At 54.5% G+C, this 19450-nt stretch overlaps 8 protein-coding genes across 8 annotated transcripts; 5 read left to right on the top strand and 3 right to left on the bottom strand.

The window, feature by feature from the left end:
- Nucleotides 1–276: 276 nt before the first annotated feature.
- On the bottom strand, nucleotides 277–4443 carry MYCGRDRAFT_50692 (uncharacterized protein; the record flags this gene model as incomplete). Its single annotated transcript, XM_003847821.1, has 2 exons — nucleotides 277–2595; nucleotides 2761–4443. 2 exons carry the CDS (start codon nucleotides 4441–4443, stop codon nucleotides 277–279), a joined length of 4002 nt encoding a protein of 1333 aa, XP_003847869.1.
- A 445-nt stretch (nucleotides 4444–4888) lies between these two features.
- Nucleotides 4889–6100, bottom strand: MYCGRDRAFT_30085 (uncharacterized protein; the record flags this gene model as incomplete). Its single annotated transcript, XM_003847820.1, has 1 exon — nucleotides 4889–6100. A coding segment is annotated over one exon (1212 nt), but the record flags the coding sequence as incomplete, so codon positions are not given.
- A 1116-nt stretch (nucleotides 6101–7216) lies between these two features.
- Nucleotides 7217–8216, top strand: MYCGRDRAFT_50647 (uncharacterized protein; the record flags this gene model as incomplete). The annotated part of the gene is made up of 2 exons (XM_003848172.1): nucleotides 7217–7661; nucleotides 7711–8216. Coding segments are annotated over 2 exons (951 nt in total), but the record flags the coding sequence as incomplete, so codon positions are not given.
- A 1806-nt stretch (nucleotides 8217–10022) lies between these two features.
- CYP-28 (putative P450 monooxygenase) lies at nucleotides 10023–11803 on the top strand (the record flags this gene model as incomplete). Its single annotated transcript, XM_003848173.1, has 2 exons — nucleotides 10023–11103; nucleotides 11168–11803. 2 exons carry the CDS (start codon nucleotides 10023–10025, stop codon nucleotides 11572–11574), a joined length of 1488 nt encoding a protein of 495 aa, XP_003848221.1.
- A 198-nt stretch (nucleotides 11804–12001) lies between these two features.
- On the bottom strand, nucleotides 12002–12936 carry MYCGRDRAFT_101702 (uncharacterized protein; the record flags this gene model as incomplete). The annotated part of the gene is made up of 2 exons (XM_003847819.1): nucleotides 12002–12079; nucleotides 12170–12936. The coding sequence occupies 2 exons, from the start codon at nucleotides 12836–12838 to the stop codon at nucleotides 12002–12004; spliced, it is 747 nt and encodes a 248-aa protein (XP_003847867.1).
- Nucleotides 12937–13219: 283 nt separating this feature from the next.
- On the top strand, nucleotides 13220–16700 carry MYCGRDRAFT_77213 (uncharacterized protein; the record flags this gene model as incomplete). The annotated part of the gene is made up of 2 exons (XM_003848174.1): nucleotides 13220–14692; nucleotides 15919–16700. 2 exons carry the CDS (start codon nucleotides 13220–13222, stop codon nucleotides 16420–16422), a joined length of 1977 nt encoding a protein of 658 aa, XP_003848222.1.
- An 887-nt stretch (nucleotides 16701–17587) lies between these two features.
- On the top strand, nucleotides 17588–17800 carry MYCGRDRAFT_50617 (uncharacterized protein; the record flags this gene model as incomplete). Its single annotated transcript, XM_003848175.1, has 1 exon — nucleotides 17588–17800. A coding segment is annotated over one exon (213 nt), but the record flags the coding sequence as incomplete, so codon positions are not given.
- Nucleotides 17801–19189: 1389 nt separating this feature from the next.
- Nucleotides 19190–19396, top strand: MYCGRDRAFT_50710 (uncharacterized protein; the record flags this gene model as incomplete). The annotated part of the gene is made up of 1 exon (XM_003848176.1): nucleotides 19190–19396. A coding segment is annotated over one exon (207 nt), but the record flags the coding sequence as incomplete, so codon positions are not given.
- Nucleotides 19397–19450: the final 54 nt, after the last annotated feature.

Below are 19450 nucleotides of genomic sequence, written 5' to 3'. Positions count from 1 at the left end.
TTGAGCGAGGTATCTCTGGGTCTGGCTGTTTTCTATATCATTGGAAATACCTTGAGTCGAATTACGCTTTGGTCAGGTAATGGCCGCTGCCTTCATCTTCGTTACAATGCTAGCTCCAACCCACATTCAGCCACTCTTGTGCTATGAGGCGTCATACATGCCGCGAGCAAATTTGACTAGCCCACGAACCATCCAGGGACATGCATACCAGATCTTAACCACTTGTGGTCTCCTGTGCAAACTCCACATACTCCATCCACCTTCCCTAACAAGCTTTCAAAACATATCCTCATCAGCGCCCGCATCCGCATACTGCCCATTCGCGTACCCATTAACATCTCCATACCCATTCAAATGCCCATGTCCATTCCCATTTTCCAAAACGCTTTTCTCCGCCTCGACATCCACCTCCTGCAACTCCCTCGCAGTCTTCTTGCCCGCCGCATGCTGACCCTGCATCTGAGTCTGCGCATCTCGCAAGCAATCCGCTGCAATCTCATCCAGTCGACGATCCGCCACGAAGCTCTGGAGAAGCTCGTCTTGGATCTTGCAGTCGTGCAAGATGGGCATTAGAAGTTCCTCGTCGGGAAAGCGGTAGCTGAAATCTTCAGGTAGACACGCGGAGCCCAGACAGTCGCTGGGCGCGAGAATCCGGAGTCGGCTCGAGTCAGAGTCGAAGAGGTGAGCGTCGAGAGCCTGGCGAAGCGTGGACCACAGAATTGTGCTGCGGAGGATGCCTGTTCGGTCGGCGTCACTCTGCTTGCCGGACAGTCTGAATTGTGTCCAGTCGTCGTAGATGTAGCATCGCTTCCAGATGAGCTGGAGCAGAGTCTCGAAGCGATCTGAGGGCAAAGAAGGTGCCGCTGCGTCGAGCGCAGACAATGCCAGGACGAATTCGCCGCCGCCTATACTGTCGTCATCGTCTGAAGAGTCTGGGTGAATGTCGATCAACGTGAGTACGTCAATCAGCTGCTCGATCGAGAGGACGGTGTGGTCAATGATCATGTTCAGACCGTTTTCCAGCAGTTGACGCAACGCGATCATGTCCGAGATGTGCGTGCCAAATTTGAGCATGCAGTTGATAGTCTCGGCTTCGCGGTCAAGTGAGCCGATGATGGTGCCGTGGATGTGGTCGTAGAGCTTCTCCTGCGCCTCGACGATCTGCAAGTCTTTAGTTGCAGGATTGATACTCTGGACAGGTCCGCCATTGGCGAGTCTCGTGGTCGCAGCATCTTCCTCCGCGGCCATGAGTGCGAGCCTGGACATGGAGAGCTCAACCTTCTTCGCCCACAACTTGTTTTCCTGTTCGGTCGCAGTGTCGGCCAGGGCTTTGCCTGCGTGTTCGAAGTCCGACGCTTCCATCACATCGTTGATCCAGCAAAGCTTCGCCCGTCGAGAATCCGCGCGAAGATACTTGGTGACAGCGGACTTCCATGTTTTTTGCGCTTGATCGAGCTTAGCACCAGTTGCACCGTCCGAGAACATCTTATCGAAGAAAGGCGTGGCCCACGCTTCGCCATATCGCTCAAAGTATGTCAATATCTTCGCCTGAATCTCCGTCCGAGCATTGAGAATGAACTGCCGGTCTGTCGTGATTGGAGTCTTCTCCGCGGTCTCGATGAGATATTGATCCTCGGCGATAACGAGATCAGTCAGAGTGTTCATGTCGTTGTATTTCTCCGCCAACCGCATACCGGCTTCTGCTTGGCCGACATCCGCAAGACTGCGCAATTGTGAGTACCGAACAGAGTCGTAATGCTCACGAAGACTCTCGGCATAGTCTCGTTCCTTTTGAGACGGCCGAGATGCACGCCAATTGATAGACTCCTCGGACAGTTGACAGTAGAGTTGCAGTATGCTGGGGTTGAATTGTGCAAGTTCGCCTGCCATTTGTTCCACCACTGCTTCTTGATCGCCAGTTTCGTAGTATCTGTTGGCGATGAAGCGAGAGAGTCTCGCAATGGCCACGGTATTTTCAGTTAGTCTTGCCACTGATGTCCAGAATTCAGGAAGATCGACGTATTCTGTGGTCTCGACCAGAACGCCATCTTCGAGAAGGTCTGGAAGGATTCCATAATCAGAGGCATTGCGACCACGGAAGGTGAAAGCTGTGCCCAGGGAACGGATCCATAGATCGTTCGCCTGGATGACGATTCGAAGAATATGCTTCGGCGGCTTGTCGTCCTGCTTGAGGCCGGCGACGCAGAGCTTGACATGATTTAGAAGGGGCTCCAGACGATGCAATCCGCCGATGAAGAACCTTCGCACGGGATCCTCGTTGGCTAAATCGGACCGCTGAGCGAAATGATCTTGCGTAAACCATGTGCATACTTCATCCAGAATGGTAGCTTTGCGCTTCCCGTCGAAGGAGTCGGCAACATGCTCTTCGAAGGCAGTCCAAAGCTCCTGTCCGGCAGCAACATGCTCTGCGTCGAACAACAGTCGCCACATGGTTTGTCGGGGAATTGCTGGATATGATGTGCGAATGTGTCCGGCCAAGGCCTGAAGTGCGCGTGCCTTGGAGACGAGATGCTGCTCCATCGAGGTCGGGCTGGGCGAAATGAAGGTGGTGTATGGCGTTGCCGCACGTACAATCTCGTCACTAACCTGCAAAGCAGCATTTTCCACGTCAACGACCGAATGTTTCGCATCGATGATCCGGGTGAAGTCCAAGATGTTGTCCGATAGAATGCCGAAGAAGACAGCATTCTCGATTCGAGTTTTCGCCGAGATGGTCGGTCCTTCAGCAATTTTGTGCACGTCCGCAGAGGATATTCGGACCAGGCCTCCATTCTTCACAAATGCGACGCATGTAGCATGGCTGCTGCCTTTGGAGTTCTCTGCGAAGCATGCTTGGAAGACGAGACCTCTGCTGGGCCTGAGGTATAGCGCCTCTTCATAGGGTTCTTTGGGCACATCAGCTGTGACGAGCTGGGCCTCGGGCCCCTCAGTGGGCGGTAGTCTGGCTGGAAGCATGACTGTGGCATCTTCAAAGGTGACAAACACGGTATGCTCAGGTTTTGGTACCACCAGTCTGGGTCTGGTGGATGATGTCCTTCCCCCCTTTGACTGGTACTTTGTGATGTATGTGATTTGATGCACGTCAGCGTGAGATCCGGTCAGGGTCAGCGCAGCCACCGCGTAGTCGTACATATCCGCGCCGCCGACTCGCAGCAGGACGGCCACATGCAGCGGTTGATCCGCAGTATCGTCCAGTTTCGCCAATTCGAGACCATGGGCGGCGATCGGGTTGTCCAACAGAGCAAAGTCCAGGGCTGCCAGATTGCTCAATCGTCCCTCGAGTTCAGGTATAGCCAATAATTTCAGCTCCTCCACGAGCTTCTCTCTGATCTCCACGGTGCCTTTGCATTCAGATCGACCAGTCCAATCCACTTCCCAGGTGACTACTTCTCCACCTTCTGTGAGCGAAACAGTCTGCATTTGTCCGCGAGTTCTCGACGGGCGGGTGTGAACAGCAGCGAGATCCTTCTTGAAGGCCCCTGCCAGGTAACCTTTGATGCTACCGAAGATGCCACCGGAGCGGGAGTCCGAAGCGCGCAAGAAGTTGACTACCACTCTTGCTTTCCCCTGAGGATCCCTCAAAGTCAAATGAGCTATGCGTCCGGAATCCAAGACAACCATGAGACCAGCATGCTCCGCCGGAACGACATCTGCCACTCGTTCACCAGAGTATAGCCCGATGTCACCTTGAACAGAGGATTTCCGATCCTGGAAGAGGCCCAGCGATGCGGTGCGGTCGATCGACTCATAGAAGAACACCTTGCCCGACGTCGCTGAGATCACCACCAAGCCCACATCCGTGTTGCTCACACCACTCGCTACCAATGCGCCGAAGGGTAAGGGTTCGCCAATCCGAGATGGAAATGGAAGATCGAAGACTTTCGCGTTGCCGGCCGTGTGTCCGTTGTACTCCCATACGGTCGCTTTCTCGTGTGTAATGGCCAGAGCATGTCCAGTCGTATCGATGCTACCGCGGTAATCCACGCCCTCTTTTCTCAGCTCTTTCGGTGTGCTGGGCAAAAGACGCGCGCTGTAGCATTTATTTTGAGTGAGGACCGTCGCGCCATCGCCGCGCATCGCCCGCTTCGATGCTGGCTTCTTTCCGCGAACTGCCATCTCCACATCCACTGATGATGCCCTCCTATGCCGTCCGCTCGCAGTTACATGCTGCGGGAGATGTTCGTGATGGCCGTTGGTCTGGGGTCCCTCGTTCGCGGCTGGCTGCAGCGCATCGGTTGTCGGGATCTGTTCTGTTGATGCGCGCGGTTGGAAGACGTCTTCGCTCAACTTGCTCCGTTTACGCTGTGGTGCGGATGTCTTGAGCGTGTCGTTGTCGCTCTGCCGCTGCCGTCGCCTCGGGTTTCGCGCGGTTGATCTCGTGAGGCGGTCCGTACCTGACTCGGGGTCCTCGGGGTTGGACATGACGCGCAGAATGGGACAGTTGAATGGCCGTCGCCAGCAAGGAGTCGGCCGCGACGATGTCGATGTTGTCGGGGGCCGGGAGAGGTGAAGGGTGTCGTGAATCGGAAACAAAACACTCGAGCTTCCATCAACACTGGAGATCTGGAGAACGGACGCTCGGGCCCTGCTTGCACGCCTGAAGAAGCTTAGCGTGGGCTTCTCACAAACTCCGGCCTTTACCGCCGGGTGAGCTTCAAAGGTGACGAGAGCCTGACCTTTTGAGACATTGACATCGTTTTCCATCAGGCTACTTGTACTTGCGAGAAGATGTTGAGTGACATACTCTCGCTCGTGAAGTGTCTTGCTGATGAGAACGGCGTATCTTCACTGCCGACTATGCACACCCTTCTCCCGTCCGCTCACACCGCGGTGTCTGACACAACTCGGGTACCTTTCTTGCCTTGACACCTACGAGGCCATCGATGTACGCCAGGAACTGTGCCACGGGAACCATATCCATCTGGCCAAAGGCCGGATGGCTTGATCGAAGAACTCGTCCTCCCCAAAGCACGCGCAGAAAGTACACCCCTGCTTTGCTGTACAGTTCAAACACCACCTCGGCACCCATCCCCGGCCACACCATCCTCTCCAGTTGCAGTATCGACAGCAAGCGTGATATTGATCCATCATGAGCGACATTGTGACGGTACTTCACCTTGCAATCCCCTGTCGGAGGAGCTCCCTCTCCCATGGCATGGCGCAAGTTTTGCGCCAATTCAGCCACGAAGATGCCGTAGCTTCCTACGCTGGCTGGGAGTGATTGTGGTGAGTCGCGGTAAATGAAGCTGTACTCGTATTCGCCGAGACGGAAGACCTGTTCTGCCTCCGCCATACTGACACAGTTCGTTGTGTTGACGATGTTGCATGGAAGAGATTTGTCGTGGCATAGCCTCGCAGAAAGGTTGTCAAAATAGTGGTCCCAGCTCTTGTGCCAGCCCGTGGAATTCGGATTGACACCCGACAGAGAGTCAAGGCGAGCGAACAGTCCAGCTGAGGCATTGAGGTGCTGCGTCCAAGCTGGCGACGTGCTGCCGGGACCATACGAGCTGAAGAGTGCTGTAGCTGCAGTGCACGGATAGTTCGGCTCGAGCGAGTCGACGCTGTCCGGCTGAATGAGTAGTGGAGTATCGCAATTTTTTTGCGAGGGATACATGCCAGCAATGAGCATGCTTGCGACTTGCGGCGTGATGACATTGTTTGTCACTCGGTAGGATATGGATGTTGGATCATAGTCGCTGGGAAGGAAGCCGAGCATGTCTCCGTACACTGCCTTGAGGTCTACACCATGCTGATGGCTATCATCGAGACCTCCGCGAGTGATTTGAGGAAATTGGCATGTTCCGTTGAAGCCGACCGGTGGGTATGGGTTCGAGTCTGTCGTGTATACCGACCAATATGTCGCAGCCGAGTTGTTTCCGTATGGGTTGAGAGGCTTCCCTCCGAAGAAGAGTCCTTCATCGCTGCAGTTCCATGCACAACCCTCCTCAGGGAATGTGTTGCTGGCGTAGGGTGTTCGCTTGTGGTGACGATGAATCACCTCGACGTACTCCAGCTTGTATTCTTGACTCGGCCGGACGTACGTTTGTGAGTTGACATGCGGCATGTTGCACCAGTTGTAGGTGTCTAGGGGTCCCTGGCTTGAATTGAAGATGAAGCCATAGATGCCGCTTCCATTAATGGCAGTGGTGAGATTACTGACGAATGACTGAGCTGGAGCATGCCAGTCAAGAGAGACGTTCTGAGCGGCATGGTGTTGTTCGTGTCCCGATGCCAGAGCAGGTGTCGAGAGAAGCGTGGCGAGTCCGGGCACGACTTCGTGGATCTTCATGATCTCAAGGATGCCAACAGGAATCGTGGACAGCAACATGAGGGAGAGGAAGACATGCAAGGAGCATGATAAGAAAGGCATATAGGGAGGGTAGATTCAGTCGGCTAAACATCTCCTCTTACTTGCAAAACGTCACGGCAAGGACGTCGATGCTGATGGCATCTGTCGATATGCAGGAACGCTGCGTGCATGCAACGAAAGCGGCCATTGGTCGGAATGGCGTCTTACGCAAAGAGGAGATGCTAGGCAAGGAGGGAACTTGGATGACAGAGCGACGGCTACCAGAGGATATTCTCAAGTGAGCAGCAGGTCAGCAGGGCAAAGCTCGAGGTGAGGTTGATCGCGCCGGCCTGATGTCGAGTCTAATCACGGGCGTTGAAGGACGGGTTCGAGTGAGCAAGGTTTAAGGATACAGAGGTTGCTGAATAGCAATGCATGTTCATCGGTGCATACTGAAGTGGTGTACATCTACGCGATCAGGACCTCTCGAATAGTCGAATTGGCAAACCCCCAACCTCCTTGCCTCCCACGCTGCGTTCGCCGGACCCGTCTCCGCTGTCGTGCGATGACGTCCCTGCGTGTCGAAAAAGCGGGCGGCGATCAACCTTGTTGACTTCGGAGGGACGGAGGGACTTCCGTTGCTCTTTGTCTTCCATTGTGCGACTCCATCTGCATCTCGCAAACATCAGCGACAACAACACGCGCGTGGGAATACAGAACACGCAAACACTTGCCAGAATGGACCAAAACTAATCACAACACGCAACAAGCTGCCACTCCTGCACCATCACCATGGCCCCCAATCCGATCATGATACCGCGGAAGCCGGTCCCACGCCATGGCGACGACAAGAAGACGAAACGAACGCTCGGCGGCATGGCCGTCTCCGCCCTCACTACATCTCTCATGATCCTCCTATTCTCCTCTCTCGCCTGGGCACGACGATGGTTCTGGTCCGGAGCTGCAGTCGAGAGTCTGCTTCTGATCTACGGCTGGGAGACTGGCCAAAGGATCTTACCCTACATCCCTCTCTGGACAGTGCTCTCCACGCTCAACGTCATCTACGCGGTCTGTTCTACATCATGGCTCCTGCATATTTTCTTCTCCGTGGCTTGCTGGCCACTCCTCTTCATCACATGCCTGTCTCAGTTCCCAATAGTCTCCGATCTGGCTCGAAGGACCCTCCGGAAAACGCTCAGAGAATATCCATCGCACTTCATTAGGGATAAGATTGCGTTGTTTAACCTGCCCGCTCTGGAGATTGACACGGACGTGGATGGTCTGATGGTCATTCGCGCAGTCACCTTTTCACTCTCCAGCTTGTCACTGGTTGCGCATGGTGTCGAAGTTGGTCAGTAGGATGCTGGCTTGCGAGTGACCTTTACTGACCTCCTCGTTAGGCATCAAACTTGCGAATGACATTGAGCTCGCCATCTATGTTGACGAGGTCACCGTCAATTTCTTCCGCCGTATTGACATTGGCGACGTGTATGCCAATGTCAAAGGAGGCAATGCAGAGATGACATTCGGAGCGATGGACGACCCGGTGGACGATTCGATGAGTGAAACCAGCATCTTTATCGACGACACGCCTCTGCTCCGAGCAGCGTCCATTGGAGCCGCTGGACTCCGAGACAGGCCAAAACTTCGAGAGTCCTTGACAGGAGGCGTGAGTTACATGGCAGACTCATCCCCACAAAAAGGCTTTGAAGATGTCCGGACACTGTCGCCGGATGAGGAGCTGGCCGATAAGAAGTATCAGGAGTTGATGACCGAGATTCGCACAACCAGTGCAATCTATCAATCGAGAGCCTCGGTCCGGCAGAAGGCGAAGACGATCGACAAGGGATTCACGCTGGATAATGAGAAGGATCTGCGCGCAGCAGTCTGTGCAGAGCTACATGCTGTACCATCGATCAGTCATCCTCCGAAGAGATCTGTCAAGGTCACAACGCTTCAGACCATGTCGTCCGAATCGACTCGGAGATTCTTGCATAGACTACCCTTCCTGCTCCGAGCACTACTTTCACCGCTGAGCTACTTCCATCCTATCGGTATAGCCAGTATCAATGCCGCTGGATCCGGGCATTGGGTATCAGCATTGCTTCAGCAGAAGGTCTTTCGGCGGCACACCGAGCACAACATGGAACTGAGAAAACTCTGGCGGCGACTCTCTGCGTGGCTGAAGGATGCCAACTTCTGCTTCCAATTGGCTGACATCGAAGCGCTAGGTCAGGTACCCTGGAGTACATCCTTCGACATTGTGGCGTTTCTCAAAGCCAATGAGGTCGTTGCGTACCGTACAGCTCCGCAATCAGGCACGATATCACCTGTTGTGAGGCTGGGTGGTGTTGATGCCACTTTTACCATTCCGTCATTTTTGCTTCCGCATCACGAACATATCATCCCGCCGCCGCCGACAGCCGAGGATGAGCGGCAACAAGCTGAGGACGTCGCTCACGCGGACGGTCTCCCTAAGATCGTACAAGCTGAGAGGAGCCTCGAGTCGCTGAAGAAGGATGAAACGTCCATCACGATGAGCGTTCACGGCAGTCTACCTGCCAGCTGTGACCAGAGTCTGCTGAACTTTGTCGCCTCTCTGGTCAAGGCCACCAAAATCATCGAGCTGGAGAAGGAAATCGTGGAGAAGGACGTCGACGAGGTGGAAAGCCCGGATACAGCTTCGGAGGACGCTTCCATATCACCAGTGGACTCGGTCAGTGAGACGTCCCATGTGTCCATCAAGGGCATGGCCGGCGCCAAGATCTTTGCGAAGAATATCCGCAACAATTTGAAGGATGGATTGACCAGGGAGGCGATCAAGGACTTCGCGCGCGATTTGCATAGCAGTACGAGGGATGGCATGAAGCGCGGACTGGTGACGGGACTGGTGAACGATCGGTGGATTGCGAAGATCGTTGGGCGGACGGCGGCTATGCTGCAGAAGGCGCAGGGTGATGTTGGGTATAGTGGGAGCATTCCGGTTCCGCTTGATCCGTATAGGCATGTGGAGGAGAATTGGGCGGCGAAGTTGTTGCCTTAAGATGGAGGACTTGGCTTCTTCTTGAACGGGGACTCATACTATCCTCGGTACCATTGATAGCTTTTATTGAATCAGTTGTCCAAACTGGCAGAGCCGAACAGCTGTGTCTCGGAGCGAGCAAGCGTTGCGAGGTGAACACGCTGCGAGTTCAGCCGACTTCCGGCTCCAGCTTCACAGCTTCAGCTACGTCCTGCGCACTTGCTTTCGCTGATTCGTTCTTTCTACGACGTCGGGCGTTCCTCCGTGCCCCGCGCCTGGTGTGACCACCTCACACTACAAAGGCGATCGCTCTCGCTGTCAATGCATCTAAAAGACTTCAAGCCCAGAAGGGATTCAGTGATCCATTGCATTCCCTGATTGTTCACCCTTGTACCGTACAACACAGCTGATCTGGCTTCGTTGCACGACTGCGAAATTGCAGAAAGATGGTCGCCACTTTGGTCATGAGCGAGTGAGACTCAGCTCCTCGTGCCCTGGCGACGCAGAAACACCAGTCGGAGTATCGAAGTTGGATCCTTCCGTAACGACTGCTGCCCGATCGGCGCCGACAACCGCTTCATCGACCACATACATATGCTCCAATCAGCACGCCACGCACTGTGTGTTTGCGAAGCGCCGCCGACATTTCTACAGCGAACTACCGCAGAAGCAGTACCAAGCTCAGCATCCATGGCGCCACACACGACATTGCTTCTGTGCACCACACTGGCTCTCCTAGGATATGCCACGTGGGTGCACATAAGATACCGTTTGGACTGCCGCCAATTCGCACGAGCGCACGGATGCAAGCCCACACCAAAGTCCTACGGCACGAGCATAATTCTCGGTCTCGACACCCTGCCAGACCTCATTCGTGCCATACGACAGCATCGCTTACTTGACCTCGGCTGCGAGGTTTTCGAGCGATACGGACACACGTTCAGTGCGACCGAGCTCGGGCGACATCACATTGTCACGATAGACCCTGACAACATCAAGACGGTTCTCTCCTTGCAGTTCAAAGACTATGCCGTGGGGTATCGTCTGGACGCTTTCCGACCTCTTCTCGGAGAGAGCATCTTCGACACGGACGGCGAGGCTTGGGCGAGATCCCGCACTTTGATACGGCCCAGCTTCGCTCGAGATCAGATTGCAGATCTGGCTTCGTTGGAGTCCTTGTTCCAGGACCTCTTGGCGCTTTTACCGCGGGATGGAAAAACAGTCGTGGACCTGCAGCCTCTGTTTTATCGCTACACGCTTGACTCTGCGTGTGACTTTCTCTTCGGTCGTTCTGCTTGTACCCTGAGAGGCGAGCACTCCGGAACTGACTTCGAAAGCGCTTTCGAGTATGCAAAGCAGGCGATGTTGGTGCGAGGAACGATTGGACGACTGGGCATGCTCTACCGTGATCGCAAAGCAGAGAAAGCGTATCGTACCTGTCGAGACTTCGCAGGCCAATTCGTTGATGAGGCAATACGTAAGGCCAGCGGATCTGGAACAACAGCAGAACATGACTCTTCAAAGCGGATCTTCTCCCACGAGCTGGCGGTCCGCACGACTAGCCGGAAAGTCGTCCTGGACGAATGCATGAGCTTGTTACTCGCCGGGCGAGATACGACTGCCAGTCTCCTTGGGAATCTGTTCTTCATGTTGGCCAAGAATCCAGCCATCTGGGACAAAATTCGAGAAGAGGTTGCTTTCCTGGACGGTCGACCCCCAAGCTACGATGAGCTCCGGCAGCTGAGATATGTTCAACGCTGCGTGAACGAATGTAAGTTTCGTCTTCCCACGAGCGGAGAACCTCCTGACAATGACAGCTCTCCGCCTTCATCCAGTCATTCCTCGCAACGAGCGACAGGCAGTCCGTCACACGGTCCTGCCCAACGGCGGCGGTATCGATGGTAGCTCGCCAGTTTTCGTTGCGAAGGGACGTGTCGTCGCATGGAACATACACGCTATGCATAGCCGCAAAGACATATACGGGCCTGACGCTGATGAGTTTCGCCCAGAGCGTTGGGAGAACGAAGAGCTCAGACCTCAGTGGGCGTATCTACCTTTCAACGGTGGACCTCGCATTTGTATAGGACAGCAGTATGCCCTCACCGAAGCTGGGTATGTTCTCGTCCGAATGGCGCAAGAGTTCTCGGTTCTGAAGAGCGAAGATGATGGGCCGTGGGTGGAGAGTCTTGCGATCACTGTATTTCCTCGGAATGGCGTGAAGGTGTCGCTGACGCCTGCTTGAGCGGACTTGCGTGTTCGAATCTCCACTCGATCAGATCTACACTCACTCGTACAGAGCTGAATGCGTAGGTTGCGGATAAGGATCATAACTGAACCTTTCACACGTCGACAGGGCGGTGTATGACGTGATTGACGCTCCAGATCGACCAGCTGCAAGGAACTCGAGTACTCGAATCGGATACTCGCATGCCCTACCTCCATGGCTCCGCTCAAACCGCACCACTCGACTCGCACTCCGGTAGCTCGGTCGGTATCGTGTGAGCTCGAAGGAAGAAGATTTTGTCGTTGCTTTCAGTCCTGCCGAAGACACACACCTTCCTCGAACTGTATTTTCGATCTCTGGCGCAGATTGCACAGTCCAAGCCCACAGAGTCAGACACATGCGGCAGTTTGAGCGGAATCACGGAAGTAGTAGCCGGCCTGGCTAATCAATTCGACAGTCCATACAAGGCATACGGGAAGTGCTCCAGAGAAGTGAGCATGCGGATCCAACCAAGTGTGGCTTCCTGAATGTGATCCGCTAATGCTTCAATTTCCAAACCTCGAATTGGCACCTTGGGGTCCAGGCCGAAAACTTCTTGAAAGTGCTTCCGAACATCATCGTTAGCAATATCTCCTTGCAAAAGCTCATGTAGCAGGCCTCGATGTGGAACCCAAAGGACTTGCATTCCTGCACGCTTGCCGGCATCGACACCTTGAATGGAGTCCTCGAGCACCAGACATTCCGCTGCAGTCACAGAATCCTGACCATCTACCGTTTCCCGCCTGTCATTGACGCAAGCGAGCGCCTGGAGGTAAATGTCCGGAGCTGGCTTGTGATGCTCCACCCTCGGATCGTCGCCCAGGACCTGACAGTCATGTGGGAAGCAGTCGAATAGGCTCCTGCATCCGGCAGTCTTTGTTTTGAAGATGGCCTGTGTCGAGCTGGTTGCCAGGGCTAGACTGACGCCGGACGTAGAATCCAGCCGTCGCAGCAATTCGACAACACCTGGAAGAGGCTCGGATGTGGGAAAGATGCGATCGTGGAGGGCCTTCTGTTGTCGCTTGTACTCGTCTTTATCGATATGCATTTGTGCCCAGTCTTGCAAGATCTCGTCGCTTGCCTCGGCGGAGCGGCCTTGAATACGTGCCTTCAGAGACCAGGGCAGGTCTTGCTTGCCATATTTTCGGAGTATGATGTTGATGCACACAGTGATTAGATCCTCGGTGTTTAGCAGCAGACCGTCCATGTCGAAGAGACAGGCTTTCACTGGCGGCGGTTCCATGTTGACAAGTGTTCTCTCGCTCGACGAGGAGGACTGGGACAAAGCTCTGCGTACGCGATCCCGTCGATATGACAAACACTCCTGGGCGCCGATCGATTTCCAAGCACTCGTCGGAAACTGGTCATCCAGAGCCTCACGAGAACGTGAAGAATCTGGCATCGAAGTTTGAGATGGAGTCGTCGAAGACCCAGGGGCACTGCGTTGCCAAAAGTCTACGCGGGCTGTCAAAAGTCTACGCCTCGAAAATTGGGGTGAAACTGAACAACCTGAACCTCGCATGCTCGATACTTATCATCTCTACACTCCTTTCCCGCCGCATTGCGTGACTTTGCTTCATCTGTATATTATTGCACTCGCTCCAATGCTTCGACGACCTTCTTGATGTCATTCCACGCCGGCGGAGCCACAACCCTCAGGCCCTTCCATAGCCTCGCTCTTCTGCGATCAACACTCTTTGAAAGATTTTCCGAGCTCGACTTCACGCACTATGGCTCCATACTCGCCGTGGCCAGCCTTCTTCCGTCAGCCTGGGAGTTTGTCCACAGCACGGCAAGCCATCTCTCGACCTGGATCCAGCGCTTCTTCATCGCATCGATAACTGTTCCAGCCGGCGACCCAATCAACCGCAGCGTCAGTGCGTGGATCCTCGAGCATGTCATTCAGCCACGAAGTCTTCGTTTCCATACCGTCCGGACGGAGCTCGGAAGGGATGCGGATCCAGGTGCTTCACTGAAGAAAGCCCAGCGATCGATCCAGTATCTGCCTCATTGGGAAACGGCGTGGTTCTGGCACGGGAGGTCGTTGTTCGCAGTCTCGCGATCGATGGAGAGCTTCAATGCTTCAATGGGCGATCCGACGTATGATGGGATAGGTGGCGAGGAGTTGACCGTTCGTTGCTTGGGTCGTTCGTCAAGTCCGATTCGTGATTTCATCCAAACCTGTCGTGAGGAAGCCGAGAGAAAAGCGCAATTCTACGTGATCATTTACTCCCGCGATCGGTACGGCATGTCGTGGAAGCCAAAGTATCGCAAGCCGCATCGGGGTCTAGAGACAGTGCACTTCGACGAGACCGTCAAGCGGACCTTGCTTGACGACATCAAGAGCTATCTGGATACACGCACCAGGAAGTTGTATCAGAGTCGCAGCATTCCCTACCGTCGAGGCTACCTCCTCTACGGCCCACCAGGAACTGGGAAAAGCTCACTCAGCACCGCTCTCGCCGGCGAGTTCGGTCTCGATTTGTACGAAGTCAAAGTCCCCAGCATTGCCAACGATGCCGACTTGGAGCAGATGTTTCAAGAAATCCCACCGCGATGTATTGTTCTGCTGGAAGACATCGACGCCGTCTGGTCCGGTCGGGAGACTCGTCAGGACCGGCATCTCACGGACAGCAGCAGTGACACGTCTAGCACGCTATCGAATGTGACGCTCTCCGGTCTGCTGAATGTTCTGGACGGAGTGGGATCGCAAGAAGGAAGGCTGGTCATCATGACGACGAATAAACCCGAGCAACTTGACCCGGCTCTTGTCCGTCCGGGACGAGTCGACTTCAAAGTCTTCCTTGGGAATATTAGCCAGGCTTCGGCAAAACAGATGTTCATGCGGATGTTCTCGCCCGAGTTGTTGAGCGGAACGCAGGTCGAGGACACTATGGAAGATCGTCTGGATCAGCATGTGTCAATGGAGAAGTTGAGGATGCTGGCGAGCGAATTCGCCCAGCAGGTTCCCGATGATACATTCACGCCGAGCCAGTTGCAAGGCTTTTTCCAACGTCATCTGAGCAGCGCGAGGGAAGCAGCTGAGGGCATCGAGGACTGGGTTCGTGGCGAGTCTACTGGCCGAGAGGCAGAGGCTGTGTATGACCCTTGCTGAGCTCGAAAGAACAAGCTGTGTTGTGATGGCCGGGCGAGCCTCCACAGTTATGGTCTGCTCGGTCAGAGTGGTCATGCTGCTGCAAGCCCCTGTTCCCGAGCGGCGATGTTCTGGTCGCTCCATCGGATCTGTCGGTCCTGAGGCTGCGCCGTGGAAATCATGAGCATGGTAAAAGCTAGTCAAGGGAAGGGCTCGTTGGAAATTGTTTACCCGAGGACCCACTACTTCTTCAAAGACGAGTGGGAAAGGAAAGTCACGAGTTCGGTGGTGAATTTCAGAGCAAACGCTGCGCAGCCCGCTACCACATCAAGGCCGAAATCTTCCTTCTCCCTCTGTGGCAGCGGAACAACAACCTTCGCGCAGAGATGACGCCAACGTCCGCCACAGAAGATTACTACTTCATTCTCGAGGTAGAGCAAGATGCAACGACAGAGCAAATCACTCAGTCTTATCGCCGTCTGGCGCTTCTGACTCATCCCGACCGTAATGCCCGACCTGATGCAACGGAAGCTTTCAAGAGACTAGTCGGCGCATATGAGATCTTAAAGGACGATCTGTTGCGCAGGCAGTACAATCGCAATCATCCGTCTCTGCGCAGGACTCGCCCTGCGCAAGCAAATGCTGGACCGCAGCATTCCAAATCCGCCGACTCAGCAAAGCCGTCATCTTCTGGACAAGCACCGCCACCGAAAACTTCCAAGGGGACCTCAAAACCAGAGCCCGCTCCGCCGAGACCGAAGCAGCTGAGCGAACAAGAGCAGATTGCTGCATTTGTAAAACTGAAAGCCGAACGAGAAGCACGATGGGAGAAAAGCAAAGTGAATTTCGAAGGGAAGATAGCAAAGCAAGCGGAAGTGGTCGGCAAGCTCGATCAGCAGATCAAGAATCTTCAAACCATTCGAGCTGCGGAAAAAGCCGCCGAAGCGTGGGAGAAAGGCTGGGTGAGGACCATATTCTCGCCCTTGTATAAGAAGAAACCGGACGAGAGTGAAGAGGAGAAGTCGCGCAAGGAGCGAGATAAGCAGGAGAGGATGATGGAGGAGAATTTGAAGGAGAGGAAGCTCGAGCTCGAGAAAATCAAGTTGACTAAACAACGAGAGGAGATGACGAGCGCCCGGAAAGTCGTCGACGCATGGCACAGCGGGAACGACAAAGAAATCATGCGATTGAGGCAGGTCATCGCGGTGAAGGAGGAGAAGGCGCGGCAGGAAAAAGAAAGGGTTGCAACAGAGGCAAGGTTAGCAAAGGAGCGGGAAGAAAGAGAAGCGGCGGATAGACTGCAAAGAGCAGCAGCTGCAAGCCGCGCACGAGAGGAAGAGAGATGGCAGAGACAGTGGGCAGAGATGCAGCGTGCTCAGACAGAAGCTGTCGCGAAAGCCCGTAAAGAGCGTGAAGAACAGGAGCGGCACGAATACGAACGAGCAAAACAACAGGAGAAAGAATTGCATAAGGAGAGAAAGCGTCAACGCAGGCTAGCGGAGGAAGAACAGAGGGAGCATGAGAGAGTCGCTGCAGAGTGGAGAAGCAGACAGCGCGAATGCCGACACGACGGCTGGTGGCCAAAAGTGCAAGGCAGGGCGACCTGCCCTGGGTGCAGACAAAGCTGGCCATACTTGCTGACCTGTCCAGGTTGCAGTAAACAGGCTTGTCCGAAGTGCCAGGGCGACATACGGACTGAGCGGAATCGTCAGAAGTATGAGGGCTACATATAGATGTAATTGGGCACCCGAAGCGAATGTCAAGAATCCGCTTCAAGCGAACGGAGTACGATCGCACACATCCGACGCACATCACCGAGACAAAATCGCATTCACTTTCATCCCACGGATCTCCAATTTACGAAGTACTTCACGAAGTACTTCACCAACCGTGGCCAGGACTTTCGAGCTATGCAGTCGAAGTCCTTTAGGATATTGAAGGTGATGAGACGACCATAGAGGCATCGCAGCTGCAGTTCGACGAGTGGTGGGCGTCGATACTGAGCGAGGGTCCGAAGCAGAACGAGCACGGAAATACCGCGTCAGAGAATGAAGCACGGGCGACGAAGATCGAACACAGGACACAAGAGACTGACTGCATTTCTCGAAACAGCTTCAGCCAAAGCCAAGCGTAACGCCAAAGGACGCTCTGGCTCAGTGAGCTGAACAGAACCAGAGAACCCCAGCAGCTTAGCGGAGGATCCTTTCGAAGTAGACGAGGAGCAAGTCAAAGCACTGCCGCCATGTGGGATGGTGGAATCAGGTCGAAGGACGTTCTCTGTGTCCCGAGTGTGGAGGGTTCTGGCCGTATTTGCTGCAATGCCCGTGCTGTCCTCAGCAGGCTTGTCCGCATTGCCGAGGCGGCGTGATCGCTGCGGCGAGGATCAAGGCTCATCCACAGAAGCAAGTCGGATGAAAGACATGAAGATGTTCGCAGCCAGAACCAGAACGACTGAAATGCAGCGCCTTATGCTAAGAACAGGACAACCGTGAAGCATCAGGTATGTGAGATTTCTTCGGTACTTACACGTCTCGGTTAATATGGATGGAGTCATCGCCGGTAAAGACCCAGATCGTGTTTGATGATGCGTTTGACTTCAATGTGACGGGTCGCGAGCTGCACGAGCGGTTGTCGACAGGAGACATATGTACGATTGCGCTGTGCGACGTTACACACACGGGATCGCACAAACGCTACTTCACGTGAATCTGATGGTGAAGTGAAAACGCTCTCTCTCTCCGAACAAAACTCTGCTCTCCTGCTCAACATGCAAACTCCAAGGCGATGAAGTGCACCTCTCGCGGCGCACTTTGAACGGATCCACTGAGTCACAATTATCACAATTGTTTCGGCCATCTCTTCATATCGCACGACACAGCATCAAAAGTTAGAGCTGAAATGGCGCCTCTGCCTCCCAGCGACGACTACTACATCATCCTGGAGGTCGAATCAAGCGCCACGGCAGAGGAAATCACCCAATCCTACAGACGCCTCGCCCTCAAACTTCATCCAGACCGCAACGACCGACCGAATGCTACTCAGGCCTTCCAGAAGCTAGGACAGGCCTACGAGACGCTTAAGGATGATGATGAGCGCCGGAAGTACGATCGTCTGCGTCGCTTCCGTGACACCACCCCGACCCCGTGGACTTCAGCTCAGCGGCAGCAGGCTGATCCCTGGTCTCAAGCCAGGGAGGAGGCTAGGCAGGCGGAGGACTACTTCAGGCGAGCTTTTCGCGACATGGAGGCACGATACGAGGCCTTCTGGAGGGATCAAGGTGATTTCATGGAACAAGCCCGCCAAGCCAGAGCCGAAGCCAGAGCCAGAGCCGACGCCAAAGCCAAAGCCACAGCCGAGACCATGCGCCAGCGACGACAGGCGGAAGAGAAGCAGCGGCAAAGAGAGAAGGAGGAAGAGGAGCAGAGGTGTCGGCATGGAGGAGGAGGGTGGTGGCCGAAAGTGACAAGCCGGGGACCTTGTGGAAAATGTGGTGGCGAGGAGGAGGAGTATCTGCTACAGTGTCCGGACTGTGATATGCGGGTCTGCGCCAAGTGTCAGTGCGAGTTGAGGCCGAAGATGGAGCCGAAGAAGTGGAAGAAGGCGAAGAAGTCGAAGAAGACGAAGTGAGGAAGGGACAGTGGACAGCGACCGAGAATGTTCAATTACCTGCATGACTATCTGGCCGTTTTGGCAAGGTGCCTGCACGTCCACCTGTACGCTTACCTTTGCACCTCACTGGCCGGCTCTCCAACAGCTGTACACTTACCCGCATGCCTACTCGCAGGGCCATCTGGCCGTCTAGCCAAAGTGTCAGTACGCATAACCATACTTCTACCCGTACACCGGCTTGCACGCCTATCTGTCCCGTCCTGTCAAGGGAACGTTTCTGAAAGCTCTCCGCCAAGCCGAGGAAAGAACGAATCTATCCAGAAAAGCCACATATCTTCCCACGTCTACAAGCTCCGTTCACGGTCCTACACAAGTTCTGCTGCCGGTGCAGAAAGAGAGATGTTGGCTCGGGAGGTCGACAGCATGGCGTGACAAGTTCGATATACAAACTGTGAGATTGAAGAAATCAAAGTGCTGCATGTGACGGATCGCAGGCAAGTGCGGCAGCTGACGGTGCCAGACAACCTCCAGTGCTCTCCCGTCGATCACCATGTTCTCCAATTTCATCTCTGCCGACAATGAGCTGGAGTCTTGAAGTGCCGGTCTACCGTTCATCAGCACATGCCAGTACAAAACAACGCTGCATGTACTCACTATCTCATGGCACGACCGCCGCGAGCATCAACGACCGCACTGAAGACATGATTCAGAGTGAAGGGACGGAGGACTTCCATTGGGTCGTACAGACGAAACGGTAGGTAAGCTCGAACAAACGCAGCCCAGACAAACGCCACATCACTTGCTAAAATTGCAGAGAAGATGAAGTTGAAAACTTCCGCTCTCACGAAGGGCGACATACCAGCTCCGCTGCAACAGCAACACCTTTAAAGCATGGCGCCTCTCGCCACGGAGGATTACTACCTCTTGCTTGGAGTCGAGCACACCGCAACCCTCGATGAGATCACCAAGTCCTATCGTCGACTCTCACTGAAGCTCCATCCCGATCGCAACAAACAGCCAAACGCAACGTCAGAATTCCAGCGACTCGGTCTCGCGCATGAGACACTCAGGGATCCCACGCAACGTCGTGAGTACGACGATTTATACCCATTTGTGAAGGGAAAGGGAGTATTCTACGCCCTAAACCGGGAG

The sequence above is a fragment of the Zymoseptoria tritici genome, chromosome 12 (genome assembly GCF_000219625.1).
Source record: "Zymoseptoria tritici IPO323 chromosome 12, whole genome shotgun sequence".
Taxonomy (NCBI): Eukaryota; Fungi; Ascomycota; class Dothideomycetes; order Mycosphaerellales; family Mycosphaerellaceae; genus Zymoseptoria; species Zymoseptoria tritici.
This window is presented reverse-complemented; position numbering and strand designations above follow the sequence as displayed.